The 23314-nt window shown below is 40.7% G+C and overlaps 1 protein-coding gene across 4 annotated transcripts in view; it reads left to right on the top strand.

Annotated features, from left to right (window-relative positions):
* The window catches only part of hth (Meis homeobox homothorax), a 446666-nt gene that overhangs the window by 36997 nt on the left and 386355 nt on the right, over nucleotides 1-23314 (top strand). For 3 of the 4 annotated variants that reach the window (XM_018505262.1, XM_018505259.1, XM_018505261.1), the window contains exons 1-2: nucleotides 4881-6271; nucleotides 15787-16046. In XM_018505262.1, the coding sequence (XP_018360764.1) occupies nucleotides 6257-6271; nucleotides 15787-16046 (275 nt within the window). In that variant the 5' untranslated portion in view covers nucleotides 4881-6256. Of the gene's footprint in view, nucleotides 1-4880; nucleotides 6272-15786; nucleotides 16047-23314 lie in introns of those variants that run through there. The other variant, XM_018505263.1, reaches the window with a different exon arrangement.

Below are 23314 nucleotides of genomic sequence, written 5' to 3'. Positions count from 1 at the left end.
TTCTTGCAATTTATGCACAATGATTAAAGGACCGAAAATCATTTTAAATTTATTAATCAAACAAACAAATTAATATTTGTTGATTTGTTGATTGAAAATATAACAAGAGACAGCATTTTTCAAGATACTAAATTTTTTATCGGAATGTTTTGACGGAAGCTTGAATTTATGCAGGTATATTTAAAGCTATTATATATAGGTATTGTTAATAGATATGTAATTTTAGATTACTCCTAAAAAAATTTCGACAAGAAATTCAGTATAAACATATAGAATTTACGAAAGTTCGTACACTGGAAAAAAATTTATTAAATTTTAATAAATATTTGTTTCAATAGTACTAACGAAATATTTACTAAATATAAACACATATTTATTTGATTTAAGCATAATTTTTTTATTTTGAGTGAATACTTATTTACTGTAAGTAAATATTTCGCCAGTACTATTGAAACACATATTTATTAAAATTCAGCAAATTTTTTTTCCAATGTAAATTTTGCTCGAACTTTTTAAAAAGCGAGGATTTATATTACATTTCGCGACCAACAGCCTAAATTAAACTTGCGGAAGATTCTCTGCGCGTAAAGCAGTGGACCTTCCACAAAAGGCGAACAATCGGTATACATCGCATACGAACACGTTTCCTGCTTCTGTTCAGCTTAACTGTATAGACTTTGACATTGTTACGCCCCTTTCCAACACAATAAGAGAGACAGTAGGGATGTTTCATAGAATTACGCACGAATAGGAAGCAGGTTAGGGTCGCATACAATCACATTGTATCAGCTTTGCCAATGTATTAATGCATGTCGTCCGAAATTCCTTTTCATCTAATACTTGTAATTTTATTTTCATAAATGTGCATTTGGAGGCTGGAGTGATCATTCTAATTCAAGTGCAATCGTCGAAATCTGTCACCTAAAATAATGCTTATTATAAATTTTCTGAGAAATGTACAAGTATGAGGCATAAATTAGAAAGTTATAATTTAATTGTTGTTGATTATATGATGCATTGCTGTTTCATTGCACATTTTATTATTTTATATTTTTTATATACATTTAACACTTTATTCTATTTCGTAAATCCCAAGTTCTAGTTGTCAAGCACGTGGACATTATATAGATTGTAGAATACGGAAGAGTAGCGAGGGTGGCAGCTTTCTCGGCTCTGATGACGTTTATCGAATTTTTCGCAGGGCCACTTAGATAATTCGCAGCAGGCAGGGGGCTTACGTAAGAATCGATCATTCTCTGGCGTCACGAGAAATTTAATGACTCGTCGCTTGCTGCGCGCGCGCGCGCGCGCGAGAGAGAGAGAGAGAGAGAGAGAGAGAGAGAGAGAGAGAGAGATCGAAGTTCTTCCCTTGTTACTATTGACAGATGTACGACATAGCTGGATTCATCTCGGTGCTGGATCTATCACAAAATAACAAGCTTAAAATGCCTTTTGCGCCCTGTAGCTCCTTACAATATTCTGGAAATGCGAATTAGTAAAAGAACAAGTAAAAGAACAAAAGGAGATGGAAAAAAGAATCGATGATTGTGCAATTTCTTTGTTTGGGACTACAAAAGGCAATTCGTTGCGGTATGAATTATATCTGCAATATATGCTAAAGAATCGATTTTTGTCGGCAGAATATTTATGTTGCAAACAAGAAAGTTGTCTTTATAAAAGAATTTCAAGCTTTGTCTAAATGTAAGTTTAAATGAAATCTGCTAAACAACTTTCTTTTTTACATTCCAAACCTTTTGTTGTTACGAACAATTTTTGTGTTCAATATATCTAAAATTCTTTCTTCGAAAAACTTTTTAGAGTGTATAAATATTCTATAATTTTAACATTGAAATCAATAACTTTCCTTGTATTATTATTTATTATAGTTGTTATTTATTATGTGACTAAACAAAGAATAATGTTTGACAAAATTTTCCATAGAAAGAAATTTCTCACGATCTGTTACGATAAATTGTTCTTCCAAATGTTTACATAACTTTAGCTCAATTTGACATAATCTCATTTATTTCATGTATGACCTGTACTTACTGCATCTATGAATCTTACTCGTATTAAAGAATTAACATCGAATAGTAAAAATAAATCAGTTAAATCCTAACGAAAAGACAACTCGCCTTCGCGTTTCTATACTATATAGGTACATATGAGTATATACGTATACAGGGAAGACGCAACATAAATTCGAGAATCCAGGATTCATTATCCATTTGGTCGATGGCGTCCAACTTGGCGCCGCGCCGCCACGTCGATCGATGGCTGCCGAAGCCGAACGCGGATGTGTCAATTTGCGATATTATGCGGAACGCGGCGTGTAAACGCGCGCCGAGGACGACGACGGTAGAGTAGACGCGCGAGGACGAGGACGAGGACGAAGCTGCGGCGAAGGGAGGAAAGTGCGGGATGAGAGAGTCATAAAATCGAGCGAAGTGAACGCCAGGAGGGAGACACTGAGTGATGTCGGTGACAGGTCGCCCGCCCTCCTCCACGTCCTCCTGCAACCGCCTCCTGTCGCTATTACTCACCGAACGCCGAATACCATTCAAAGTTCGAAACCGCACGTTCGCGACCCAATTCCTACGCAGAGTCAGCTGTTCGGTTCATTCAAAGCTCGATCGCTAGCGCCGCTGGCTTCCTGGCGCGAAATATCGGCTAAATTGTAATAAAAAATATAAAAGCTCATCACGTAGTCGTCGTTGATAATTTCGTTTATGGTTACTGGATATGGACTTGTATTGCACGAATGCGTTATCAGTTTTATTAAAACATTCCTTCAATATCTCTATTTTAGCAAATTCATTGTTATAAATAGTAAATAATTTCGATATAGTTATTGTTACACATACATATCATGTGCATCTTTCGCAAGAATAGATCATTCTAAAGAACAGGTACTAGTAACAAGAGTTGTAAGTGCTTGTAGTGTGATATATGAGCCAATATGTGTGCATCACATGTGCACCACGTGCGTTTGACTATTTGCTGCATTAAATTTTCGAAATTTTCTTTGTATAACTAAAATCTTTTGTCCGACGTAAAAGTAAACATCGTGGTGATTTCTATTTTTGACTTGTCATTGTACGAATCATTATACAAATGACTTTAACGTTTGTAATATATAAAACACAACAAAAGAAACACACTATATATGTATAAATATTTATCATTAGTGCACCTTCCTCTGGTTAGAATTTTTTTGTGATTGTTTATAAGTGCAGTCCGATGTCAAATGACGACTGAATAAATTTACTTTAGATAAGATTATGAAAAGATTGCAGGCCATTAGCGACACTATAGTCGATGGTCAATCCTGGTAAATAAAATATTTATTGTAGAGATAGGTGCACGAAGGACTGTAATTTAGAAAAGAATAGTGAATTGTTGAGTTAGGATCAGCTCCAATTCCGCAAACTAGGATCAATAGGAATTTGTTCAGGTGGCTGCGTTTGTAAAGTAGTTTGTAGGGAAACGGCGCGGTGGATTCTCTCTGCCAAGAACCACTCGCCATGCTGACTGTCAGAATTATCCTGCGTTCGCGCGCGCGCGCGCGTGACCGTTCGGTTCGATCTGCTGAGCGCCAGCACGATAGGAGCAGTTCTGAAAGTGCAATGTCAAATTTTTTACGCTGTTTGTCCCACGTCGATCACCGACGGCACGTTCGCACCAAGTGCTTCAGTCAGTCGTATTAATACTCGAAACTACTCGAAATTACTCACATTTCCATATTCCCTTTCCGTTGTATCGTATACTTTTTATAACAAAAGGAAGATAGTTTACCAATATGTTTGAATTAGAATATCAAACGTAATAATCAGGTTGCATGTACATGTTATTGATTACATGTGTCTCTTTAAGGAATCTCTTTAGAATCACGTTTTTGACGATAAGACTGGAAATGAAACACAGAACATGATGGTATTTTTGACTGTTTCAGTCGTTAGAGAAGAGTCTCGGAGCAAGGAGAGGCAAAAACGAGGGAAACGCCTCGGTCGCGCGATCCTGGAATTAGAAGCGATGCGATGCATCTCAGTATTTCGCGAACGACGCTGTCTCGTATGGTCGTAGCCATGGGCTCTTGATCGCGATCGTCGTCGCTGACGTCGTCGTCGTCGTCGTCGTCGTCGTCATCGGCGTCGGCGTCGGCGGCGTCGTCATCGGCCGTCGGCAGTCTCGTTGGTAGTGGTGGTGTAGCGATGGCGGAGGATCCGGTGGTTCCGAGTCTGGCCGCGAGGGCGCTGAGACCGCGCTTGCTCTCGGCCGGGTCCGGGGTCCCGATAGGCGGGCGCAGTGGACGCATTGGCCGAGCTCGGTGGGCGTGTCTCCGCGTCTCCCACTCCGTCGCGTAGCGCGGCGCTGATTGACAGTTGGCGAACGACTGCGGACGGCGCAGGATCTAAAACCGCGCTAGGCGCTGCTCTCCACGCTCGCTCGCTCCGCTCTTCTCTACCCGTGCGATCTACACCCGGTTGCTTTTTCGTGGGGGAAACCTGAAACACGCATATCCCCGTGGCTGGCTTCGACCGCGCGCCCGCTACGTGTAACACACTACGAACCTACCACCTTCTGTCCGCCGGAGTTACGAGTGCCACACGCAGTAGTAGTCACGGTCAGGGAGGAGGGTCGCCCGCCGTCTCGCGGACAGCTCTTGCTCGCGCGGTCTCCTCTCTCGACTCGCGTCGCGATCCTGCGGTTATATCGCGTACCGCCCGTCGCGTCGCGTCGCGTCGCCTCTCGCCTCTCGCCTCGCCTCGTCTCGTCTCGTCTCGTCTCGCCTCTCGCCACGCGTCACGTCGCGTTGCGTCGCGTCGCGTCGCGTCGCGTCACGTCACGTCGCATCCATCTCGCGTCCTCCGTAACGTGCGTGCGTGCGTGCGTGCCGTATTCCGAAAGAAGCGCGGCCGGTGTCGTAGATTAGATTAGAATATTGTGCGTAAAGGCGGCAACCGCGGCCGGAGCAGGGAGACCGGAGCAGGGAGGCCAGCAGTTGAGCACGAGACAACGCGCCGTGTCGTGTCGTGTCGTGTCGTGGCAACGCCGCCGTCACACCGTGTGCGTCACGCGCCTCGCTTCGCGTCGCGTCTTCGCTCGGTGATCGCTGATCGCTCCCGTAAACGCGCGCGACGAAACACCCGCGAGGTGCTAGCATACACGTCGGTGCATAGTGCTCGCGTCGTGGCGCCCGTCGTCGTCGTCCTCATCTACGTCGTCGGGCGTCATTGTGGCTCTCACTTGGTGTCGTGAACTGGAGAATGTAACGTGTTTTCCTCTCTGTCTCTGTCAGTGACATCATCGGTGATGATCGATTGTGTGGGAAACGGTGAATAGAAGCGGGACGTGTCGTCGTCGTCGTGCGTCGCGGATGTGAAGGGAGCAGGAAAGTGAAACGGGACTAAAGTTAACTTTGTGTGCATCGCGTCTCGATGCGGCACGTTCGCGATCATCTCGCGATCACCTCGCGCGCGAACGCGCTTTAGGTGCGTTTTGTGTTTATTCTCTCCAACGGCTCTTGTCTTGTTGATACCGCGCGAAGGTCGAGCCACGTGTCTGTACAAGCAACCGAACGCTCGTAACAATATGCGGGATTGACGAGAGAAGCTCCGACACCCACGGCCGTGTGTGTGTGTGTTTGTGCGTATGTGTGGACGTCCGAGGTGGTGTAATAACCGCAACGATGATGAGGAAGCACGTGTACCCGGCCCGAGCCGTTGTCGTAGCCGTCGGAAAAGTCATACCACAAACGATACTCACCGCCGAACTGTGCTGACGCTCGTCCGCGACAGTTTGAATTTCACCGTCGGCTGCCGAAACCGACGCCGTCCTTCCTCCTGTCTGTTGTGTATGTGTGAGTCTTTCAAAATACAGAGGACGAGTCGCGACACAAAAGGAAAAGCAGGCAGTGAGAAGGAATCCGCAGAGAGACACGGAGAGAAAGAGAAAGAGTGAGAGGGAGAGGGAGGAAGAGAAAGAAGGAAGGATTTCAGCAGAGCGGAACCGGAGCAAACCGAGTGGCGACGCAGTCCGACGGCCGATTCAAAAAGAAGAGACAACTTTTCCGTCGGACGACCTTATCGTTACCGTGAAAGTCCAGCGCAGCGCGTTCGAGCGTTTAAGCTTAGCGCGCTATAACAGTGCCAAGAAAGTGTAGTGAAGTGTCGAGGCTCGCTTGCTTACATTGTGGGAAAATACAGCCGCTACGGTGGCTCAGCACGCAGAGTTCCCCGGCGCGGCCAGGGCGTTCATGGCGCAGCCAAGGGTATGTTTCGCATTATGCATCCTTTTCTCGCTACGGAAATTCAGAACAAACGCGTTAAATCGGAGTCGAGGATGACCCAGCTTCGGAGCGGCTTTTCAAAAATACTAGCTAGGATCGTTCTTCGCCGGTATTTTTGCCGAGTGCTCCAAAAATGTCTAAATGAAAATTTCACGAGAATTGAAGTGCCGTTGGAGAAAAGTATCTTTTTTAAATCTCATGTTTAAAAATGAGGGTGATGCGCGGAAAAAGTTTCTCATTACGCGAAAGTGATTGATTGTCCATCATTTCTGAACGCGATCGCGCCATGCGCAGACACAAGATCTAATTTTCGTGGAGCTCTCGCTGCCAGGTTTTTATGCCACGGCGTGATTTCATTACCGAGAGGATTCTAGGAATTCATCGCGGCGCGTGAGTTTGTAAAACAGCGTCCCTCTTTTTCTTTCGCGCTGTATCGCGCCTCGAGAGGGATTCCCCGGCAGGTTCCGTCTCCTTAGACTTGGACGCACGCGAGTCCGCGGCTGGTGAATTTGAATCGAGTATCGTCGCCGTGTCGAAAGGGAATTTACATGTTGGCCGCCTCGGCGCTTTGTAACGTTGTAACGTCGCTTACAACGCGTTGCGGCGGCCGAAGAAAGAGAAACGACAGCCGCACAAAGGGGCTGCTTTCGGGCTAGCCGAGAGCGAGCTTCTTACTCGCGTGCGAAATTCGAGCGATTCGCGCGCACCCGTGTCACCGGTATCGCCGATTCGCGAAGGATGCGGGAGAACGAGAGGGAGAGAGAGAGAGAGAGAGAGGCTTGCAGGCTCGTTTCGTGTTTACGTGTCGATTACACACGTCGTAATCGAACGACTTTGACCGTAATTACGTCCGATAATCATAGCACAATACCGGGGAGTAAATTTCCCCCGGCCTCGATTGTGAGTCGCAACGACGACGCCTCACGCTCGTCGGTTCACCACCGACTTCCACTAAACGACTAAACAGTTGTATGGCATCCAAGAGGATCCGAATAGGGATCATCTGTTGAATATTTACGCCCGTTACGACGAGACCGTTTCGGAACTCTGGAAGAATCTTCACTGATTTCAGGCACGCTCACGCAATCGTAGACCGAGTATTCACTTTGAGATCGCATATTGTTTCCGAATATCCTTATCCGAATAATCTTCAATCGCGTTTCACGCACAAATTTATTAACGCCTGTTTCGAACGGAAAGCGTTTCGTTAGATTTCAGAAGATGGGCGCAGAGCTTCATAATTTTCATTCACTCACAGATTGCCCGATGACAAATGCATACGACGTTACGAACGCTTAATTAAAACAAGCGGCAAGTTGACATTCCGTTGTTGTTTTCAATGATGAAAGGCATCGCTACGCTCCGAAACGCGTTTCCATTCACTGTGTCTCGTAAACATTTCTAACGTGTCAAAAGTTAGACGCATTATTTCTTCATTATTCTGCACTAACGTGATAAATAATTGCAACATTATTCCGGTAATAGATTATTGTCTATGATAATTCAATTAAGTATCATTGAAGTCTTCTTTTTACAATTTAAACGCCCGGAGTGACACGAACTTAATGAATCATGTTTCAATAAATCTGTAGTAACTCTTTAGTATATAGTGTTCGTATGGTATAATATAATAATAACGATAATAACGTGCAAATTATTCATTTCCGTTTCATGAAATTTTCAGTTTTCCAAATATTCTTCTTTCTACTTATTAAAATCTACTTTAATTTTATATCAAAGCTCTATATTACTTTTAGAGAGAGAGTTTTATGTGATTATATCTAATACTTTAACGTTGATAATGTCACATTTATCTAAATTTTGAATTAAAATTTACCGCAAAATTTAGATCTCTTTTCGAAGAATTAATCAGCTCTCGCGTCACTGGCGCGGTTTCTTATTCAATCCAGCGGTCAAATATAACGAATTGCGGGACAATAGTCTTGTTATAGCCTTTTACATTCGCTTACAACGAATCTATCAAAAATTTATACCTATGTGTTCGAGCCTAATGCGTGACTTACTTATTATTTAATATGTGTCTAATGTAAAAAAATATGAATTCCTATTCTCTGGATGCATAAACTATTACAAATAACTTTTTAAGATTTGTTGTATATAAATATTGTATTTACGTATGATTGCTATATTCTTCATGGTTATAAAATACGTTTCTGGCCGTCGGATGTAACAAGTTTCTTTCTCAGTGTGTTTTTTAGTTTGGTATGTGCTTGATAAATATCTTAAATAATTACGTAAATCCGATTATTGTAATACTAAAACAATAATACACGAAGAAAGTTTTACTTTTTGCTTTTGATATGTATAGGTATAGGTATATCATGACATACTTGAAGAATTTTTTATCTTTCGTATTACACCGAACAAGTAGTAAATTATATTTCCAAAGTAGACTGCTGCAGATGAAAGTATATTCGTGCAGTTTTCATTAACCGCAATGTTAATATTTGTGTCTCTTTAAAAAAATTTTTACAAATTGACGTTGTGGATAAATGTTTGAAATGTACGATTATTTAAAAAAAATAGGTGGTATCTACGTTTCGAGTTGTGTGTCTGAGTTGTTTTGCTGATGCTAGATACTCGGCATATTCAAATATTTTTCTCGTTTTATGTAAATTCAGAACACTTGATGTAAACTCGCTTCGAGATTCGAAGTGAAGGAATTGCGAATGAAATTCGATTGCATTGACACTTTTCGATCATTCAGTGTGTTGTGCTAAACAGGCCGTATTGATTCCGATAACTGAATCCATGCAAAAGCAGTGTTTCTCGCCGCCGATAACTCGCTTTACGCGTGCGTTATTGTGATGTGATTCGTATGCAACTTTTTTCGACTCCAATCTCTTTTGTTGCCCAACTTTTAATGAGATAACGACGAATTCTTTTCGCATACTTTTGCTTCCATACAGCTGACTCATTCTTGCTAATACATAAACAAGAATTAAAATCGTACAATTTCAGTTTCCTCCAATTTTTACGTTAGATACAGTTTTCACTCTAAATACGCGAAAGAAATGTTTCTTACGTCAATTCTCACGTCTTCTTTGCCAAGAATAAATATTGGTGACACATCCACAAGGTGTTAATTGTGTTTCGCTGCAAAAATAGTTCTCGGTAAACCGGATATAATGAATATTGACAATTTCAGGCAAATAATATGTTTGCGTCTGATACCGTCGGTGTCTTAATCGCAGCCGGATCGTGCAGGACGATTCAACGCGCGCTTTTTACCGCTCAATTCCGCTCCGTCCCGTCGTTCAGTCCTGGTTGCGCTTGCAAAATTGCCGAAACGTGCGTGCGTGTCTGTTTCGATGGATCGCAAACTCTTTTGCGTGCAACACGGAGAATTCTTTAGATCGGAGAAAGCGACGTCTACAGCAAAGCTCGGTCCTTGACAGGTGAATTTTTGCAATGACTTAACGCTCCGTCGCAGGTTGCAAAACATTTACGAAATACGATAAGTATTTTGCTAAATGCGCGCGACTGTCGAAGGAACAACAGCGAGTATTTGTAAATTTTTATCTGTTTACTACGATGACAGGTTTCGTAAATTCTAATGGTCGCGGATGCATACAAATATTAAATTTATTTGCTATTATTGGCAGTAAATTTATCAACTTTTCATTTTATTTATTTTTGTATATGTTTTAAAGGTCTCTGTCGATATATATTTATTTTAATGAGAAATGTGATCATCTGCAAAATTAAAATTTCTGTTCGTTAGTTAGGAATAAACTTCAATATCGTAGACTGTCTCCGTCTCTATTTGTTTTTTTTTTAATTTGCTATTTATTTTTACGTGTCGCTATATTATTTCGCATTTGTTTTTTTTGATCCTTCCAAACCTCGTTCTCGTTACAGTTAGTGAGCAATGAAAAGTATGCAGCATCTAGGAGAGCTGTGAATGAAAGGTGCAACGAGTGCGTTTCGCATGAGTGGCGTGTACGTTTCGGTGAGGAAATCTGTATCTGTAGGTATAACGCGATAGCGCGTTTAGGATTAAAAATTCCAACCGCGAGAATGGCGGACGGCTCTTCGACGACGAGGATCCGATTTTTCGTCGTCCGTCGGCGCTGTACCGCCGCCGAATGAGCCGTGATTATGTATTTATGGGCATCCATCAATCACTTTCGCTCTCCCGATTGCGGATATCGGCCTTTAGCCTACGGATTAAAGTCGTATCGATTTCTCGCCGTTCCCTATTGGCCGTGCGCGCTGCGTCGCTACCGTTTTTTCCTTTTTTCGTCTGGACAGTCGTTAGGCATATTCATGCGCGAGATAAATGGGCCTAACTCGGCTCGATTCCCGCGATTTAGAGCTGTATGGTGGGCGCCGCTCGATACGAGCCTAATTCTGTTTTCCAAAAATATGTCCGTACTCCGTAGTCGGCGTGCGACCATTCGAATGCAACCATAAACCTGTCAAACGTTTCTCAAGTAGTTTTACCAAGTAGTGTCTCGGAGATTATGTCTCTCGCGTCGTGCCATATCTTATACCTTTCTATATATATTGTAATATTCTCACAAAAATTAAAAGATGCGGGCGTTTAAATTTACCAACTTGTTTGTTAAAGCGCCAATATATTTTTGAAAACTGAAAAAGGAGAACTCTCTATATTTATATTACAAAGTAGACAATATAATTGTCATTATGAAGAAACGTTTTGTCTTACTAGAATTACGCTAATAGCGTGACCGTGTAAGAGTTAACTGCAAGTTTTGCACTACCACGATTTATATCGTTGGATTTTCTATTCTAACATAATGGGAAAAGAGAGAAGGAAGAAAGAAGCGATACGAAAGATAGCGAGGCGCGAGCTTACGAGAATTCTATCTGATTTTATACCATGTGCTTGAGATAATTGAATTTCTAAGGAAACTAATTAGCGTCGTGTGTAATAATTATACTTCATGTATCGCGTAATCGTATGCGAGAAAAGTAGTAGAGAAAAGAAAATTTTCAATGTGTGTGAAATGCTAAACGAAATCAAATTTGGAATAGAAAGGACTTGGACTGAAATGGGAACAATGTCTTTTGTACATAAATAAAAGTATGATATCACAATGTTTTTTAAAGATTAATATTGATTACAAAAATGTAGATATAGATGCATTTCTTCTTTATTCTTTCTTACTTTCATTTAAAATACTGGCGACACTTTTCCCTTTCTCTTTCCCTACGATATTAAAACAGCAAAAGGATTCTTAAATAGTTTAGTATTGACAATCGATGCTTATCGGCCAAATTTTTCATTATAAATTGTAAATTGTCATTTGGCGCGTTAAATAATAATCAATCTATCTCGATTATATTTGACGCCAGGCGGTCCTCCCCCTTGGTGAACGAGTTTTATTTTTATGCCGACACTAAATGTCAAATGAAAATTTCGATGCAAAAGTTTGTTTCGAAATAAAACATTATGGCTGACGTGAAGAGCTCGCGAACATACTTGCCGATTTCAAAGTGAGTTTGCTCCGCCGTCAAACGGCATCGAGAGTCTCGTCTTTTTCTCTGCGAAATCTTGATGGTACCAACGACTCTATTTTCTGTCAACGGATTAAAAGAGTATATAAATTAAATGTGAAAATAACATTCTCTCAATAAAAATAGCATTATGTGAAAATTTATTTGGTAAAGCTACATGTCGAAAGTGATCACCCTGGAGATACCAAAGGCGAATTTTATTTTCCCTCGAAAATCTTTCACGCGGTGAAAGATTTTTTTGCGTTGCATTGCTCGCACGAGAAATTAATAGCCGAGTGGGATATTTTTTACGTCTCTGATATTTTTTTCCGTACGATACATTATTGATTTTGTGAATTGATGTCAACTCCGGCTGTGTAGAGTACAACAAAGATCGAAGCAAAATGTTACAAGAGAAGATCACAAGAGAAGTGGAAAAGAGAAAGAGAGGAACAAAGGAGACCAATGCTGTCGGATTATTGGTGTTTATTTCGTCGGCTCGCGAAATTCGCCGACGGCGGCATCTTCATCACTCGGCAATTTTCTGAATTCTCTCAGTGATCCGTCGGCTCGCGATGTATTCTGCCAATTTATATTTTCACCCAGAAATAATCGCACAAGAGCGCACAACACACACGAGTATTGCGGAGCAGGCGAATACGCCACGTCTTGTCTTTTTTACCTCCCCCGCCTCTGCCGCCTCCTCCCTCTGCGTTCTTTTTTTTCGCAATTTATACTGAGATGCTTAAGCGCTCGCCTTGACCTATCTACTTATAAATGGCGGTCGTTTGTCAGGCTTTGCTAAATTTCCCTCGGTTCTTCGGCCTGCCGAGCCGGTTACAGCTGCGCGAAACCGAAGCGGCTCCGCGCTGTTTACGCAAAAACGTCATTTCCATACGTACGTCGGAATTCTCGCGTCTTGCATTAATCCACATGACAGGACAAATTCGTATATTAACCCTAGGATGCATTATTGAATTTTTGCTCGAGACCAACGAGCGCGCAACATAATTCAGCACTTAAGCAGTCGTATGAATTTTTATATGCACGCGACATTTGTTAGATACTTTATTTCACAGCAGTACATAATATTGATAATGCTCGAAGGAATTAACTCAATTAAATTTACTTAATATAAGAGAAGAGGGAAATAATTTATTTCAGAAAGAGAAAGAGACTAACCTAGGGTTCACTATAAAAAGTAAAAATCCGTTTGTCTCTTTCTCACACCATTTCCGGAAATATCTCCCATGTCAAGGCGGTCCATTGCTCGTACGTCTAGGTGACAGCTCGACATCGTCGCGACGTCGCACTGTAACTTCTTCGTTTCGGTCACAAATTAACGCTGTCTGCAAATAGCGATTGTATTGTATATGACGCGCGCACGAGCTCGTTCTCTCGAACCGGCTTTGTCGCGAATGCGAATCTTCTCGACGACGTTGACGAGGATGACGACAACGACGACGGCGAGCATGACGACGAGCTTCGTCGTCGGTAGACGTTCGTCGCGAGTCGTCCATGATCGCGTCTTGAGACACAACCTTTTACCCCGCTTCTTCTTCCTGCTACCCTTTAAGATATTCTGCTCGCCCGTCGAGTGATATCTTCATACTGCCATGACGGTGAATTATTGTCCGCGGCCTTTTTCAGTCCTCCAGTTCAGAGAATTTCGCATTCTAGACGCGACATGTTCGCGCGCTACCAGACAAGAATTACTTTTATGTCGTTTTTCTCGGATAAGTGCAAATTTTATCTGTATGAATAGAGAGAGACCGCAAAGTGGAAATATTCGTGATGGCTGAAAAATAATTTATCACGTGTTCATATTATGCACAAAATTATTTCTACAAGAAATAACTGTCCCAAATAACATCTATAGCTTGCCATTACATCTTAGTTGGAGAAAAGGCAAATATATTTAATTTTTCTGGTCAAAATATCTGCAATACGCCGAAATGTCTTTAATTTAATATATATTGGAAATCAAGGTTTTTCGGTTTTATCAAGTTGAAAAGCAGCCCGCAGAAAGTTGCATAGCAAATACGAGAAACGCCAATGAGATATCGGACATATTAATTCAGTACTTTGTTCGGTTCTTTGCGACGCCTTATCACCGCACTTTCGCGATACGGAAACGAGGACGTGTTGTGCGCAGCTGGAATAAAGGGCGAATTTTAACCAACTCGCCATACTCGCATTCTGCTCCGAAATGGATCGTTCGAGCAACTTCAACGTGCGTATCGGATTAATTCAAGTGTAATTGCAAGCGATTCGATTCGCACCGCGTAATTTTCGCAATTCCATCGCAATCTTGAATTCGGTATTCAGCGCGAGATAAATCAAATTAGATGAAAGGCGGGGAGAAATTGGTAACAATTACAATCGCTTTTTTCAGATTACATCGGTACATTTTTCCTTCTACTTAAACAGATGTTGATATACCTTTCTCGTCGTTCTCAGGAGCGAATTGCGCCAAAGGTGAATTAAATTAAGCAGAACGCGGATTGCAGATTATTTCCAATTTTTACAGTATTGCTTCTCAGTAACGGACGCAATTGCATTCTTCCGGATTGTATCGAACACATATTCCCACTTTGCTGCAACTGATAATCGCAAATTCCCGCCGGTTCTTGTTTTCGCGACGAAATTACGCGGCATTCCGAGCCCAACGCTAGAATTAAGCAATTAGCGATAATAATCGGCTTGCTTTCGTTCCCGTGCAGACTGACGTGACAAGCCGCGGGCTTGGAGGACGCCGGGAAAATCATTGCTTCCGTTCTCGATCGGCCGACCAACCGATCGCGATCGCGATCGATTGAAGTGAGTCTCCAGGTTTCCACCTATCAAAGGTCCCCCCTTCCCCCCCCCCTCTCTCTCTCTCTCTCTTTCTCTCTCTGTTCTATCGATATGCCACACGTTCGAATTTATCCGACAATTAGTGCACTTTTGTTTGTCATCCATCAGCTTTGCGCGAAAACTTTATTGCTAGAAATCACCAGGCCTTGCCCCTTTTTTTGCGGTATTCTAGAAGGTCGGTGCGGCTAAGCGTAATTGAAAATACGCGGTTATTTATTACCGGTCGTACGGTGGTACGTAATTAATTATTTCTTCAACGATGATTAAATCTTATCTTTTTCCTTCACAGTGATAATGCAACGAAGAAAAAGTTGACAGTTGTGATTCCACGAAAAAATTCCAATAAGTGTTTGTGTCTTTTGAAAATAGAATATCAAGTTAAAAGCATTTTCTCTTTCGTTATTATACAATATATATAAGGTAACCTTCCATTATCTCACGAGTAGGATAGGTTACATTTTGAAATATCTGGTAAATTAAAGGAGTTTTTAGTTAAGAGCAGGAATTAAAATTAATTTTTTACTTGCTTTCTAAGAATTATTAAAATTCCAAATTTTTTAATAGGTTTAACTGTGCATCGATGATGTGTCCATAAAACTTTTCATTTCCTAAATTTAATTGCATTGCAATTACATAGATACTACAACTGTAGAATGATAGTTTGCTGTTCTTAGAAGCGCCGGCTGATGCTTGTTTTACGAACTTGAAGTCGTGAAGTTACGATTGTTACAAGATTAAAAAAAGCTTAAAAAAAGACGTGACATTCTAATAGTAATTTTCCCGTGTCACCTTTTGAACGTTCTCTATCCACGTGTGCACTCCGAGTCCTTGCGTCAATCGTTATAAACGCGCGATTCTAAATTTACGAGCCAACGCCAGAATAGACAGTGCCTATATTTAAATAGGAAAGAAACCCGAAGATTACGATATTAAGAAGCATTAACAGATAATTGCAAGCAGTATTTTTAAGTTTGTAGATGAAGCTGTAACAATTCCATTTCAAGTATTTGATATCAAGAACGTACATATGTATACGATTATATCGATAGATAATAATCTTTGAATAAGAAAAAGCATCGGTAAATATTATATACGAGTATATAAGTGTATTATAGTTGTTGAAAGTTTGTAAAATTTGTGTAATTTTGTGGTTGCAGTACGATGATGGCGGGCTGCACGGGGGTTACCTCGAGGGCGGTGGCGGCGGTGGAGGCGCAGGGCTATACGATCCACATGGTAGTGCCCGCGGTGTTCCCGGTCTCCATCATAGCCCACACTTGGGAGGGATGGGTCCAGCCCACCCCCAATATCCACCGCCTCCTCCTCAGCCTCCACAACACGTTCTCGCGGCGGCAGCTGCGGCCGCGGCCTCCGCGGTGCCCGATGTCCACAAACGTGATAAGGACGCCATATACGGGTGAGTGAGATTTTCTGCATTTTTCTCATATATAATATATACTTTTTATTATCGGATATCGGATACGGAGACGTAAGTGTCGAAAGTGTCGCGCAATGCGGTGCCGATCAGTAAAACGAGTATTATTGCGTGGTGATAACGAACACATTCGTGTATAGACTTCTAAATACAGCTATCGCGATATTATGCACACTTTAGCTGCCATTACGACGATCCTTCAATTAGTACGGTATAACTTTATATAGGTTTAAATACAAGTGCACAACAACACCTAATAATTGTGCTAATCGCCGATGATTATGTGTTATGTTATAATCTGTCTCTATCGTTACTTGTCAAATTTGCATAAAAGTATGTATCGATAAATGTTCCATTTTCCAAAGCGGGATGTTTCGGCGAGAAACAGGTGCGAGAGCGATCGCCGGATAAACTTGAAATGCACATAAATTCGTCGTGGCCATTTGATTTTCTGAATCGGTCTACTCGACCTGCCTCTCAACAACTGCCCGTAACGGACAAGTCGTTGCTAGATCGCCATGATTTCTTCCCGCGCTTTCGAAAGGAAGGTGGCCTTCTTCTTTCTTTTTCCGGTTAGTGATAGAGTTGCTATATCGAGAATAAGCATATCTGTAAAGTTATTAACGTTTCGATATTATAGTTGTTATTTTAGAAAGAAATATTTTCCCGTTTCGATTATTATTAAAAAGTAGATGTTTGCATTGAATTAATATTGTATTATAACGGAATAAATATAAATACAAGTTGAAAAGCAATTTAAAATGTCTATCATTTTCGAGAATTAATGACATTAATAATTTATGTGTTACTAAGAAAAATACAAGAATGCTATTGAATATTTCATGATACTGTACACATACATAGTCTATACTGAAATTATATTGCGAATAAGAAAATATGCACGTATCAAGCAGAAAGTCTGGCTGCTAAATTACCGAAATATCAAAAGACAATGAATCGATAGTTTAAGATTGTCATTAGGATTCTCAATCACGCATAATATTGACGTTACATTTCGAAGTAGCGTATTCAGTTTTCCGTATCACGCGCGATATCGTTTTTGTGATACATCGCAAAGTCGGACAGAATATCATTACCATATGGTTAACTCGAGAGATAACCACGTTTCAACGAGTTGTCCCCGGCTTAACGATACTTTCCGTTTCTCTGTGGCGACAATACGTTATACTGTTTTTATACGGAAATTTCTCGCCTGTGCTCGGTGGCAATATATATGTAAATTTAATAAGAAATTACCGCAAAATTACACAATATAAAGTATACATGAAAGTATAGAGAATATATGCAAAAAAACCTATTATCGCGCGCATATCGTGGTACGTAGGTAGTATTTCTCTTTATTCTTACTTTGTTATTTTTATATTTCGTTGAAGATACCTGTATTTGTTTTCCTCTACATCATTATAGCCGTATAGCAGCTCGTGCCACGCGTATCGTTCGTACAAGCTGAAACACGTCAATTGGCCGTTTTACGGAGCGGCTCGGCGCGGCCGTGTTCCGCGTGATTTATAGCCGCGAGATGCCCCGATTTCTGATGTACGTCCTAGAACGGGAGCCTCATTATTCCGTGCACCCTGTAATTTGTCCATTCGTCGTGTGCCCCGGTCCGACCCGAACAGGAGATTCCACAACTTTCTCGGAACAGCGCCGCCGCGCTGGAACAAGCGCTTTCGATGCGTCTACGCACGAATACGCCGTTGTGTTGAGAAGACCCTACTCCTCTCTATCATATGGCGATATCTTACGTCTCGGTTATTTGGAAGATTAATTGAAAGGCGTTGAAGATCAATTTCGAATCAATTTTGAATTAACTTGCTTTATTTGAAAAATTGACCAAAAATAACTAACAAAGAGTATTTTAAATCATTTTCAATATGAAATTTCAATCGTTTAAAACGTACATTTTTATTTTTCTTTCGAATTAATTTTGGAAATATTTATGACCTCACACTATGTGCCGTGTATGTGTTTTTTTCCGCTCGTGCTGCATGTGGAAAAAAACTGTATGTTAAAAATATTCGCGTCTATAGATACAATGTATTCCGATTTGTATAGAATACGCTTTTGGCAAGATCGGATTGAGTCGTTCAATTGCAGAGTCCGTAGCCATTTTTGTCCCATGTTTCATCCGAGTCGATTAATTCGTCTATTAAAGTGCGCGGGGCTTTCCACGTGCGAGGAGATTGATGCTGCTCATGCTCGAATGTAATGAGGCGCGGCAAAAAGAAAAAAGTCAGGGATATCTTAATGCATTTTTTTTCATCGTACAGAATGATTTTTAAAACAAGTTGCATAAATGTATAAAGATGGATCTTACCAACGTATTGACGTTTGCAATAAAATAGGAATATAGAGGTATATATTTTACAAATTGTTTTTACATATGTACAAATAACATACGATATTTTTATACTACGCTTTTAAATAATAACACACGTATTTTTTAATATCCTCTTAATTTGGCAACTAAAAAGTGTTGTACAGTAATATATTTAATATGGCTTTGTCTCATAAATGTTTAAAATAATATGCAGAAAAAATTTTGAATTTAATAGTTTTTTTTATCATGACGTCGAGATTATCCTAGTGAAGTTTTATGTAAGAACCGGATGTAACTTGAAGATGAAACTAACCAATCACTAGAATCTTGACGGCTTATGCAAGGGGTCGTTTACGGATTAGATGTCTTGCGAGTCTTACGCAAATCCGAGTGACAATTTATCGTCCGACAAATGGAGAAGCATTATCGTTCAATTATCGATTGCTCGGTGAAATATAATAATAAGTACTACAGATATTTTCACAATTGGCTATTTAATTGATATAACTTTGGCTTCCTATACGAAAGAACGCGAATAGTTGTCATCTTTATGAGACGAATAATTCGTTAAAGAAACGTACAGACGCATTTGTTTGTAATTTTCTGAAAATTTTCTAAAACCTCAATGATTTACAAAATGTAAAGATTTTAGAAGCTGCAGATATCTTATATTAATTATTCGGACATATCACTACATGTACTACATCAACAAATATCTCACGCACATATACACATAAATTTTTGTATAACAATAACGTTTTAATTAAATGTCCAAGTCCAATTCTAAGAATTCCTGCCTACGTTGTTTCTTTGTGCAAACTACTAGTCTGTGGACTACTATTCCGTACGTGTATATTTTAGAATCCCCTTAACAGTAATATATTATAAATTGAAAAAATAATAAAATTTCGAAATGATTATTTATTTTGTCTCTTATATCATAAAATTTATTTGATTCTGGACTGAAAATTAATACGATTTTATTGAAAATTTTTTTCTTGCATGAAAACATTATCTGACTTGATTAATAAACATCGCGAATTTATTTTTACGTAATGTACCTCCTATTACAAGTCTTGTAGAAATTATTAATTAGTCGGAATGCTTTAAAAGCGGTTATTTTTATAAATAACAGCCAATTGGAATAATTTTTTTTATTATCTTTTTTTCTTTCGATTTATCGTTTCGAGATGACTCATGTTTTATATTCGATTATTGCGCACACTAGTATTGTGATCGTGGTCCAATGGTCCTTTTCGCATTTGCGACAAAATAGAAAGACACTCTCGAAATTACAACGCTGCTAACAAAATTAAGCTATGCGCGCGAAAACGCGTCGCTGTCGTTTAGCAAATCGTAAACCGCGGCAAAGCGTGAAATTGACGATGTTTGTGCGCAACAATAAGAGACATAGGAAGAGAGAGAGAGAGCGGGGGAGGCATAGAGAAAGAGACAGAGAGGTGGGAGGAGAAAAGAGGGAAGAGGCGTCGATTTGAGGGGCGGAAACCGCAAAACCGCAAACATCCCCCGTACGGCGTACAACGGCCCAATCATATCATTACCTTTTGCGGTTCCGTCATTCTGACACCTCGTTTCTGCCCGTCGTTTGTCATCGACGTTGCACTTTGTTGTTGCGCCGCGCGCGACCGCGTTTTCAAGAAACGTGCACTTAAAGTACCGCCACGTTCAATCACGGCTCGTAACGCACTCAATGGTTTTCCTGACCGCGTATATAAAAGGGGAAACTGTGGTGGCATCCGATTGGATCCTCGCGAGGCCTGAGAAAATACTAAGCCACTAAGCGAGATTGGTGAGATCGCACGGGTGGCACCCAGTTGGACACGAGCCACTCACAGCGCTTGAGACTACAAAGCTCCTAAGCACCGGTCGCTGTGATTGGTGGTGTCCAATCGAGCCGTGATCAATCGGGATCACCCCCCGATCGCACACGTTGAAAATTACGAATCTTATTCGCCGGATTTGACTCTGCGCTATCAAAAAAATTATCATACCACTTTATTCCGTGCGATGTTTTAAACGTTTCCTAATCTACTCGAAAACGATCTCACGAATCACCATCTTTGGATCTCATTAGAAGTATAAGAAGGAGACAGAAGAGCTTTCAATACGGCTGGGAGCGAGCGAAAAATCTAAATTAACAATTACCGCGCGACGTTGCGTTAAATCGATTATCCGGTGGTGGACGGTCCGTAGTGCTGGGGATAGAGTCCGAGGAGGAACCGCGGCAAGTAGAGGCGATAGAGATATGGACAAGGAGAAAGCAAAAAAAAAAAAGAAACAAGAAAAGACTTCTAGGTAAGACCATACCGCGGTGGTGGCGGGCGAAAGGGGTAAAGTCGACGGGACTTTTTTTCGCCTGGTCGGTTCGCGTTCAGTGTGGTGGTCGGTTCGGTTAGGTTGGCGCGCAGGAGAGTACGTTGCTCGCGGCGGCCACGTCAATTTGTCGAAATTCGTTCCGAATCGTTTTATGTCCGCCACGCCGCGAGACGCGACCCGCTACCATGCGCACACAACGCCTCCACCTTGGCGGCTACCACGTTCGCGCCGCTCCTTCTCTCTCTCTCTCTCTCTCTCTCTCTCTCTTTCTCTCCCCTGAACCTCTTGAGGGCCGAGACCCCTCTAGGGTTTCATCGCCGTCTTTGAAATTGTATAACCCCATGGGACGGGACGAACCGCGAGCTAAAAATCCGTGTCAATGGTCACTTTTAACCGACTACGTCGTCATACATTTCGTATATACAATAATATACATATAGAAGGGTATAGCCTATTTATATACTGAATATAGTTATATAGCGATGTTTAATGATTATCTACTTGTAAAACTGTTTTTAAGGTAAAGATTTTATATTTTTTTGCATTTGTTAATTATTGTGCTGAGATTGTCGAGTGCTTTGAAAGAGATAAAGAAAATGATCGAATGTGTTTGAGGGATTTTCTTAGTTACTTTCGTGATATTTTAGATGGTTGTGCGTAATTTGTTGGATAGCACTGTCAATTGCAAATACTATATTCGGTAACAGTCATCTGAAATAAACGTGCATACAAATTAAACGCGTTGTTTTGTAGAAATTTACTTTGTGGGTTGTATTTAGATTACATGTACATTCTTATCACCTCTTGTCCACCTGTGTCTCTAATTTACATACGACTGATCGTTTGACAAATTCTAAAGTAAAATGTTAATGATACGAACGCAAATTAGAAGTTGATGTAAGCTTCGTTTAACTTCAAAATGACGTCAATTGCATTTGCATAGCTGCAATGGTATATATACGTCCATCTTTTGCACTAAGGTTAAATTTCATATACATAATTGATTCAATGTAATGTAAACTTTAAACAGAAAAATTTCTCTGTGAACGTTGCAACGTTGTTATAACAAAGTAGTTATATATTAAATCAATGAATAAATAAATAATTTCGGAACGTCATAGAATTGTGTCAGCTTTAAACCCCGATATTAAAACCCTGGTTGCAACGATATTGCACAGGCACCAGCCTAATCTTATCTTATCCTCCTAATGCTGCATTGGTAACCGTACTTTACATGTAACATGCGCTTATACGCATAAAGGAATATTACGTCGTATCGAGTGGTACCACAATTTCTTCCACTTTTTCTCCTCTCTCTCGCTCTCTTTCTCCATCTCTTTTTATTTGGAATTGCTTTAAGAATTCTTGATAAATAATTCTTTCAATGTAGAAGTAAATAATGGCTAAATACTTATAAACAAAGTTAAAAAAAGAGCATACAGCCAAATAATCCTTTTTTGGTAGCACTTTGTATTTTTTATTAGATTTTAATTATAAACACTATTTATTAATATAGCCATTTTATGTTTAGCTTTTTTATTTGAAAAACAAATTAATTGAATTTAATTTAAATGACTTGTATCGATTTGTTATTAAGATAGTTAAATTTTGAGTGGTATCTTTAGATGCGTGTTTGAATTTATCGTGGTTATCCGAGGAAAGTAAGAACGATTTCCGACTGTTTTTATTATTTAGCATGCCCTTTCCATTGAATTCGCAGTTTTCCACGAACACACGTGTTATTTTGCCCTGGTTGTTATTGGCAAAAGAGATCCATCCTTTCTTCGTTATTATCGATTTTTCTTCATCATTATTCAATTTGTTTCGGGACATATACTGTATATGCGTATATTCACGAATCACGAATAAATTATAAATTGAGCTACAGGGGAAAAAATAGTACAAGTTGTGTGAATTCTTTGATTACTGCTGATATTATCTTGCAGAAAATAAAGTATAAAATTATTCTGCGTAAAATGTGCGCTCGAGCGAGGAAAAATGTCGATGTAATACATAGGAATGTATACAATACGTATATGAGGATTTTGTAATTAGCTAATCAGCTTTGGGTTTCCGTGTGTAACGTCGTTTTCTTCCGCGTAACAAAATGTAGGGAGCGAAATCTAATGGCTGTATAAAAGCGTCGGAATGATTTTTTCCACGCGGATAGCAGTAAAATAGTCCCCTGCTTTTCGGTTAAGCGCTTCACGCCGGATTTTGCTTCTTCTGCCACCACGGTTGTCCGAGTTAATTGCGTCCTCGTAGCGCTAACAGGCGGCCCACCCCGTCGGTCACGCGCGGATAAGAGAAAAACGCTACGCGGATAAGAGAAAAACGTGCTGCCGGTCTACCGCCGTGCGGACGAGACTTTGTCGATTCAGATCGCTTTTTCGCACGGGCCACGCCTCGACGATTCGAGAAACGCTATTTACGGACATCCGGAACACTCGCGAAGAGACCTCTTCTGCACGGGAAGGCCTAGGGTATGAGTGTATTGGTCTATCGTTTTAAGGGGATGCTGGAGGGACCCAATTATCGACATTGCAGTTTGATCAAAATCTCCGAATTGACT

The sequence above is a fragment of the Trachymyrmex cornetzi genome, unplaced genomic scaffold (assembly GCF_001594075.2).
Source record: "Trachymyrmex cornetzi isolate Tcor2-1 unplaced genomic scaffold, Tcor1.1 scaffold203, whole genome shotgun sequence".
NCBI lineage: Eukaryota > Metazoa > Arthropoda > Insecta > Hymenoptera > Formicidae > Trachymyrmex > Trachymyrmex cornetzi.
The sequence above is the reverse complement of the archived record's forward strand: the minus strand, read 5'-3'. Positions and strand labels throughout refer to the sequence as shown.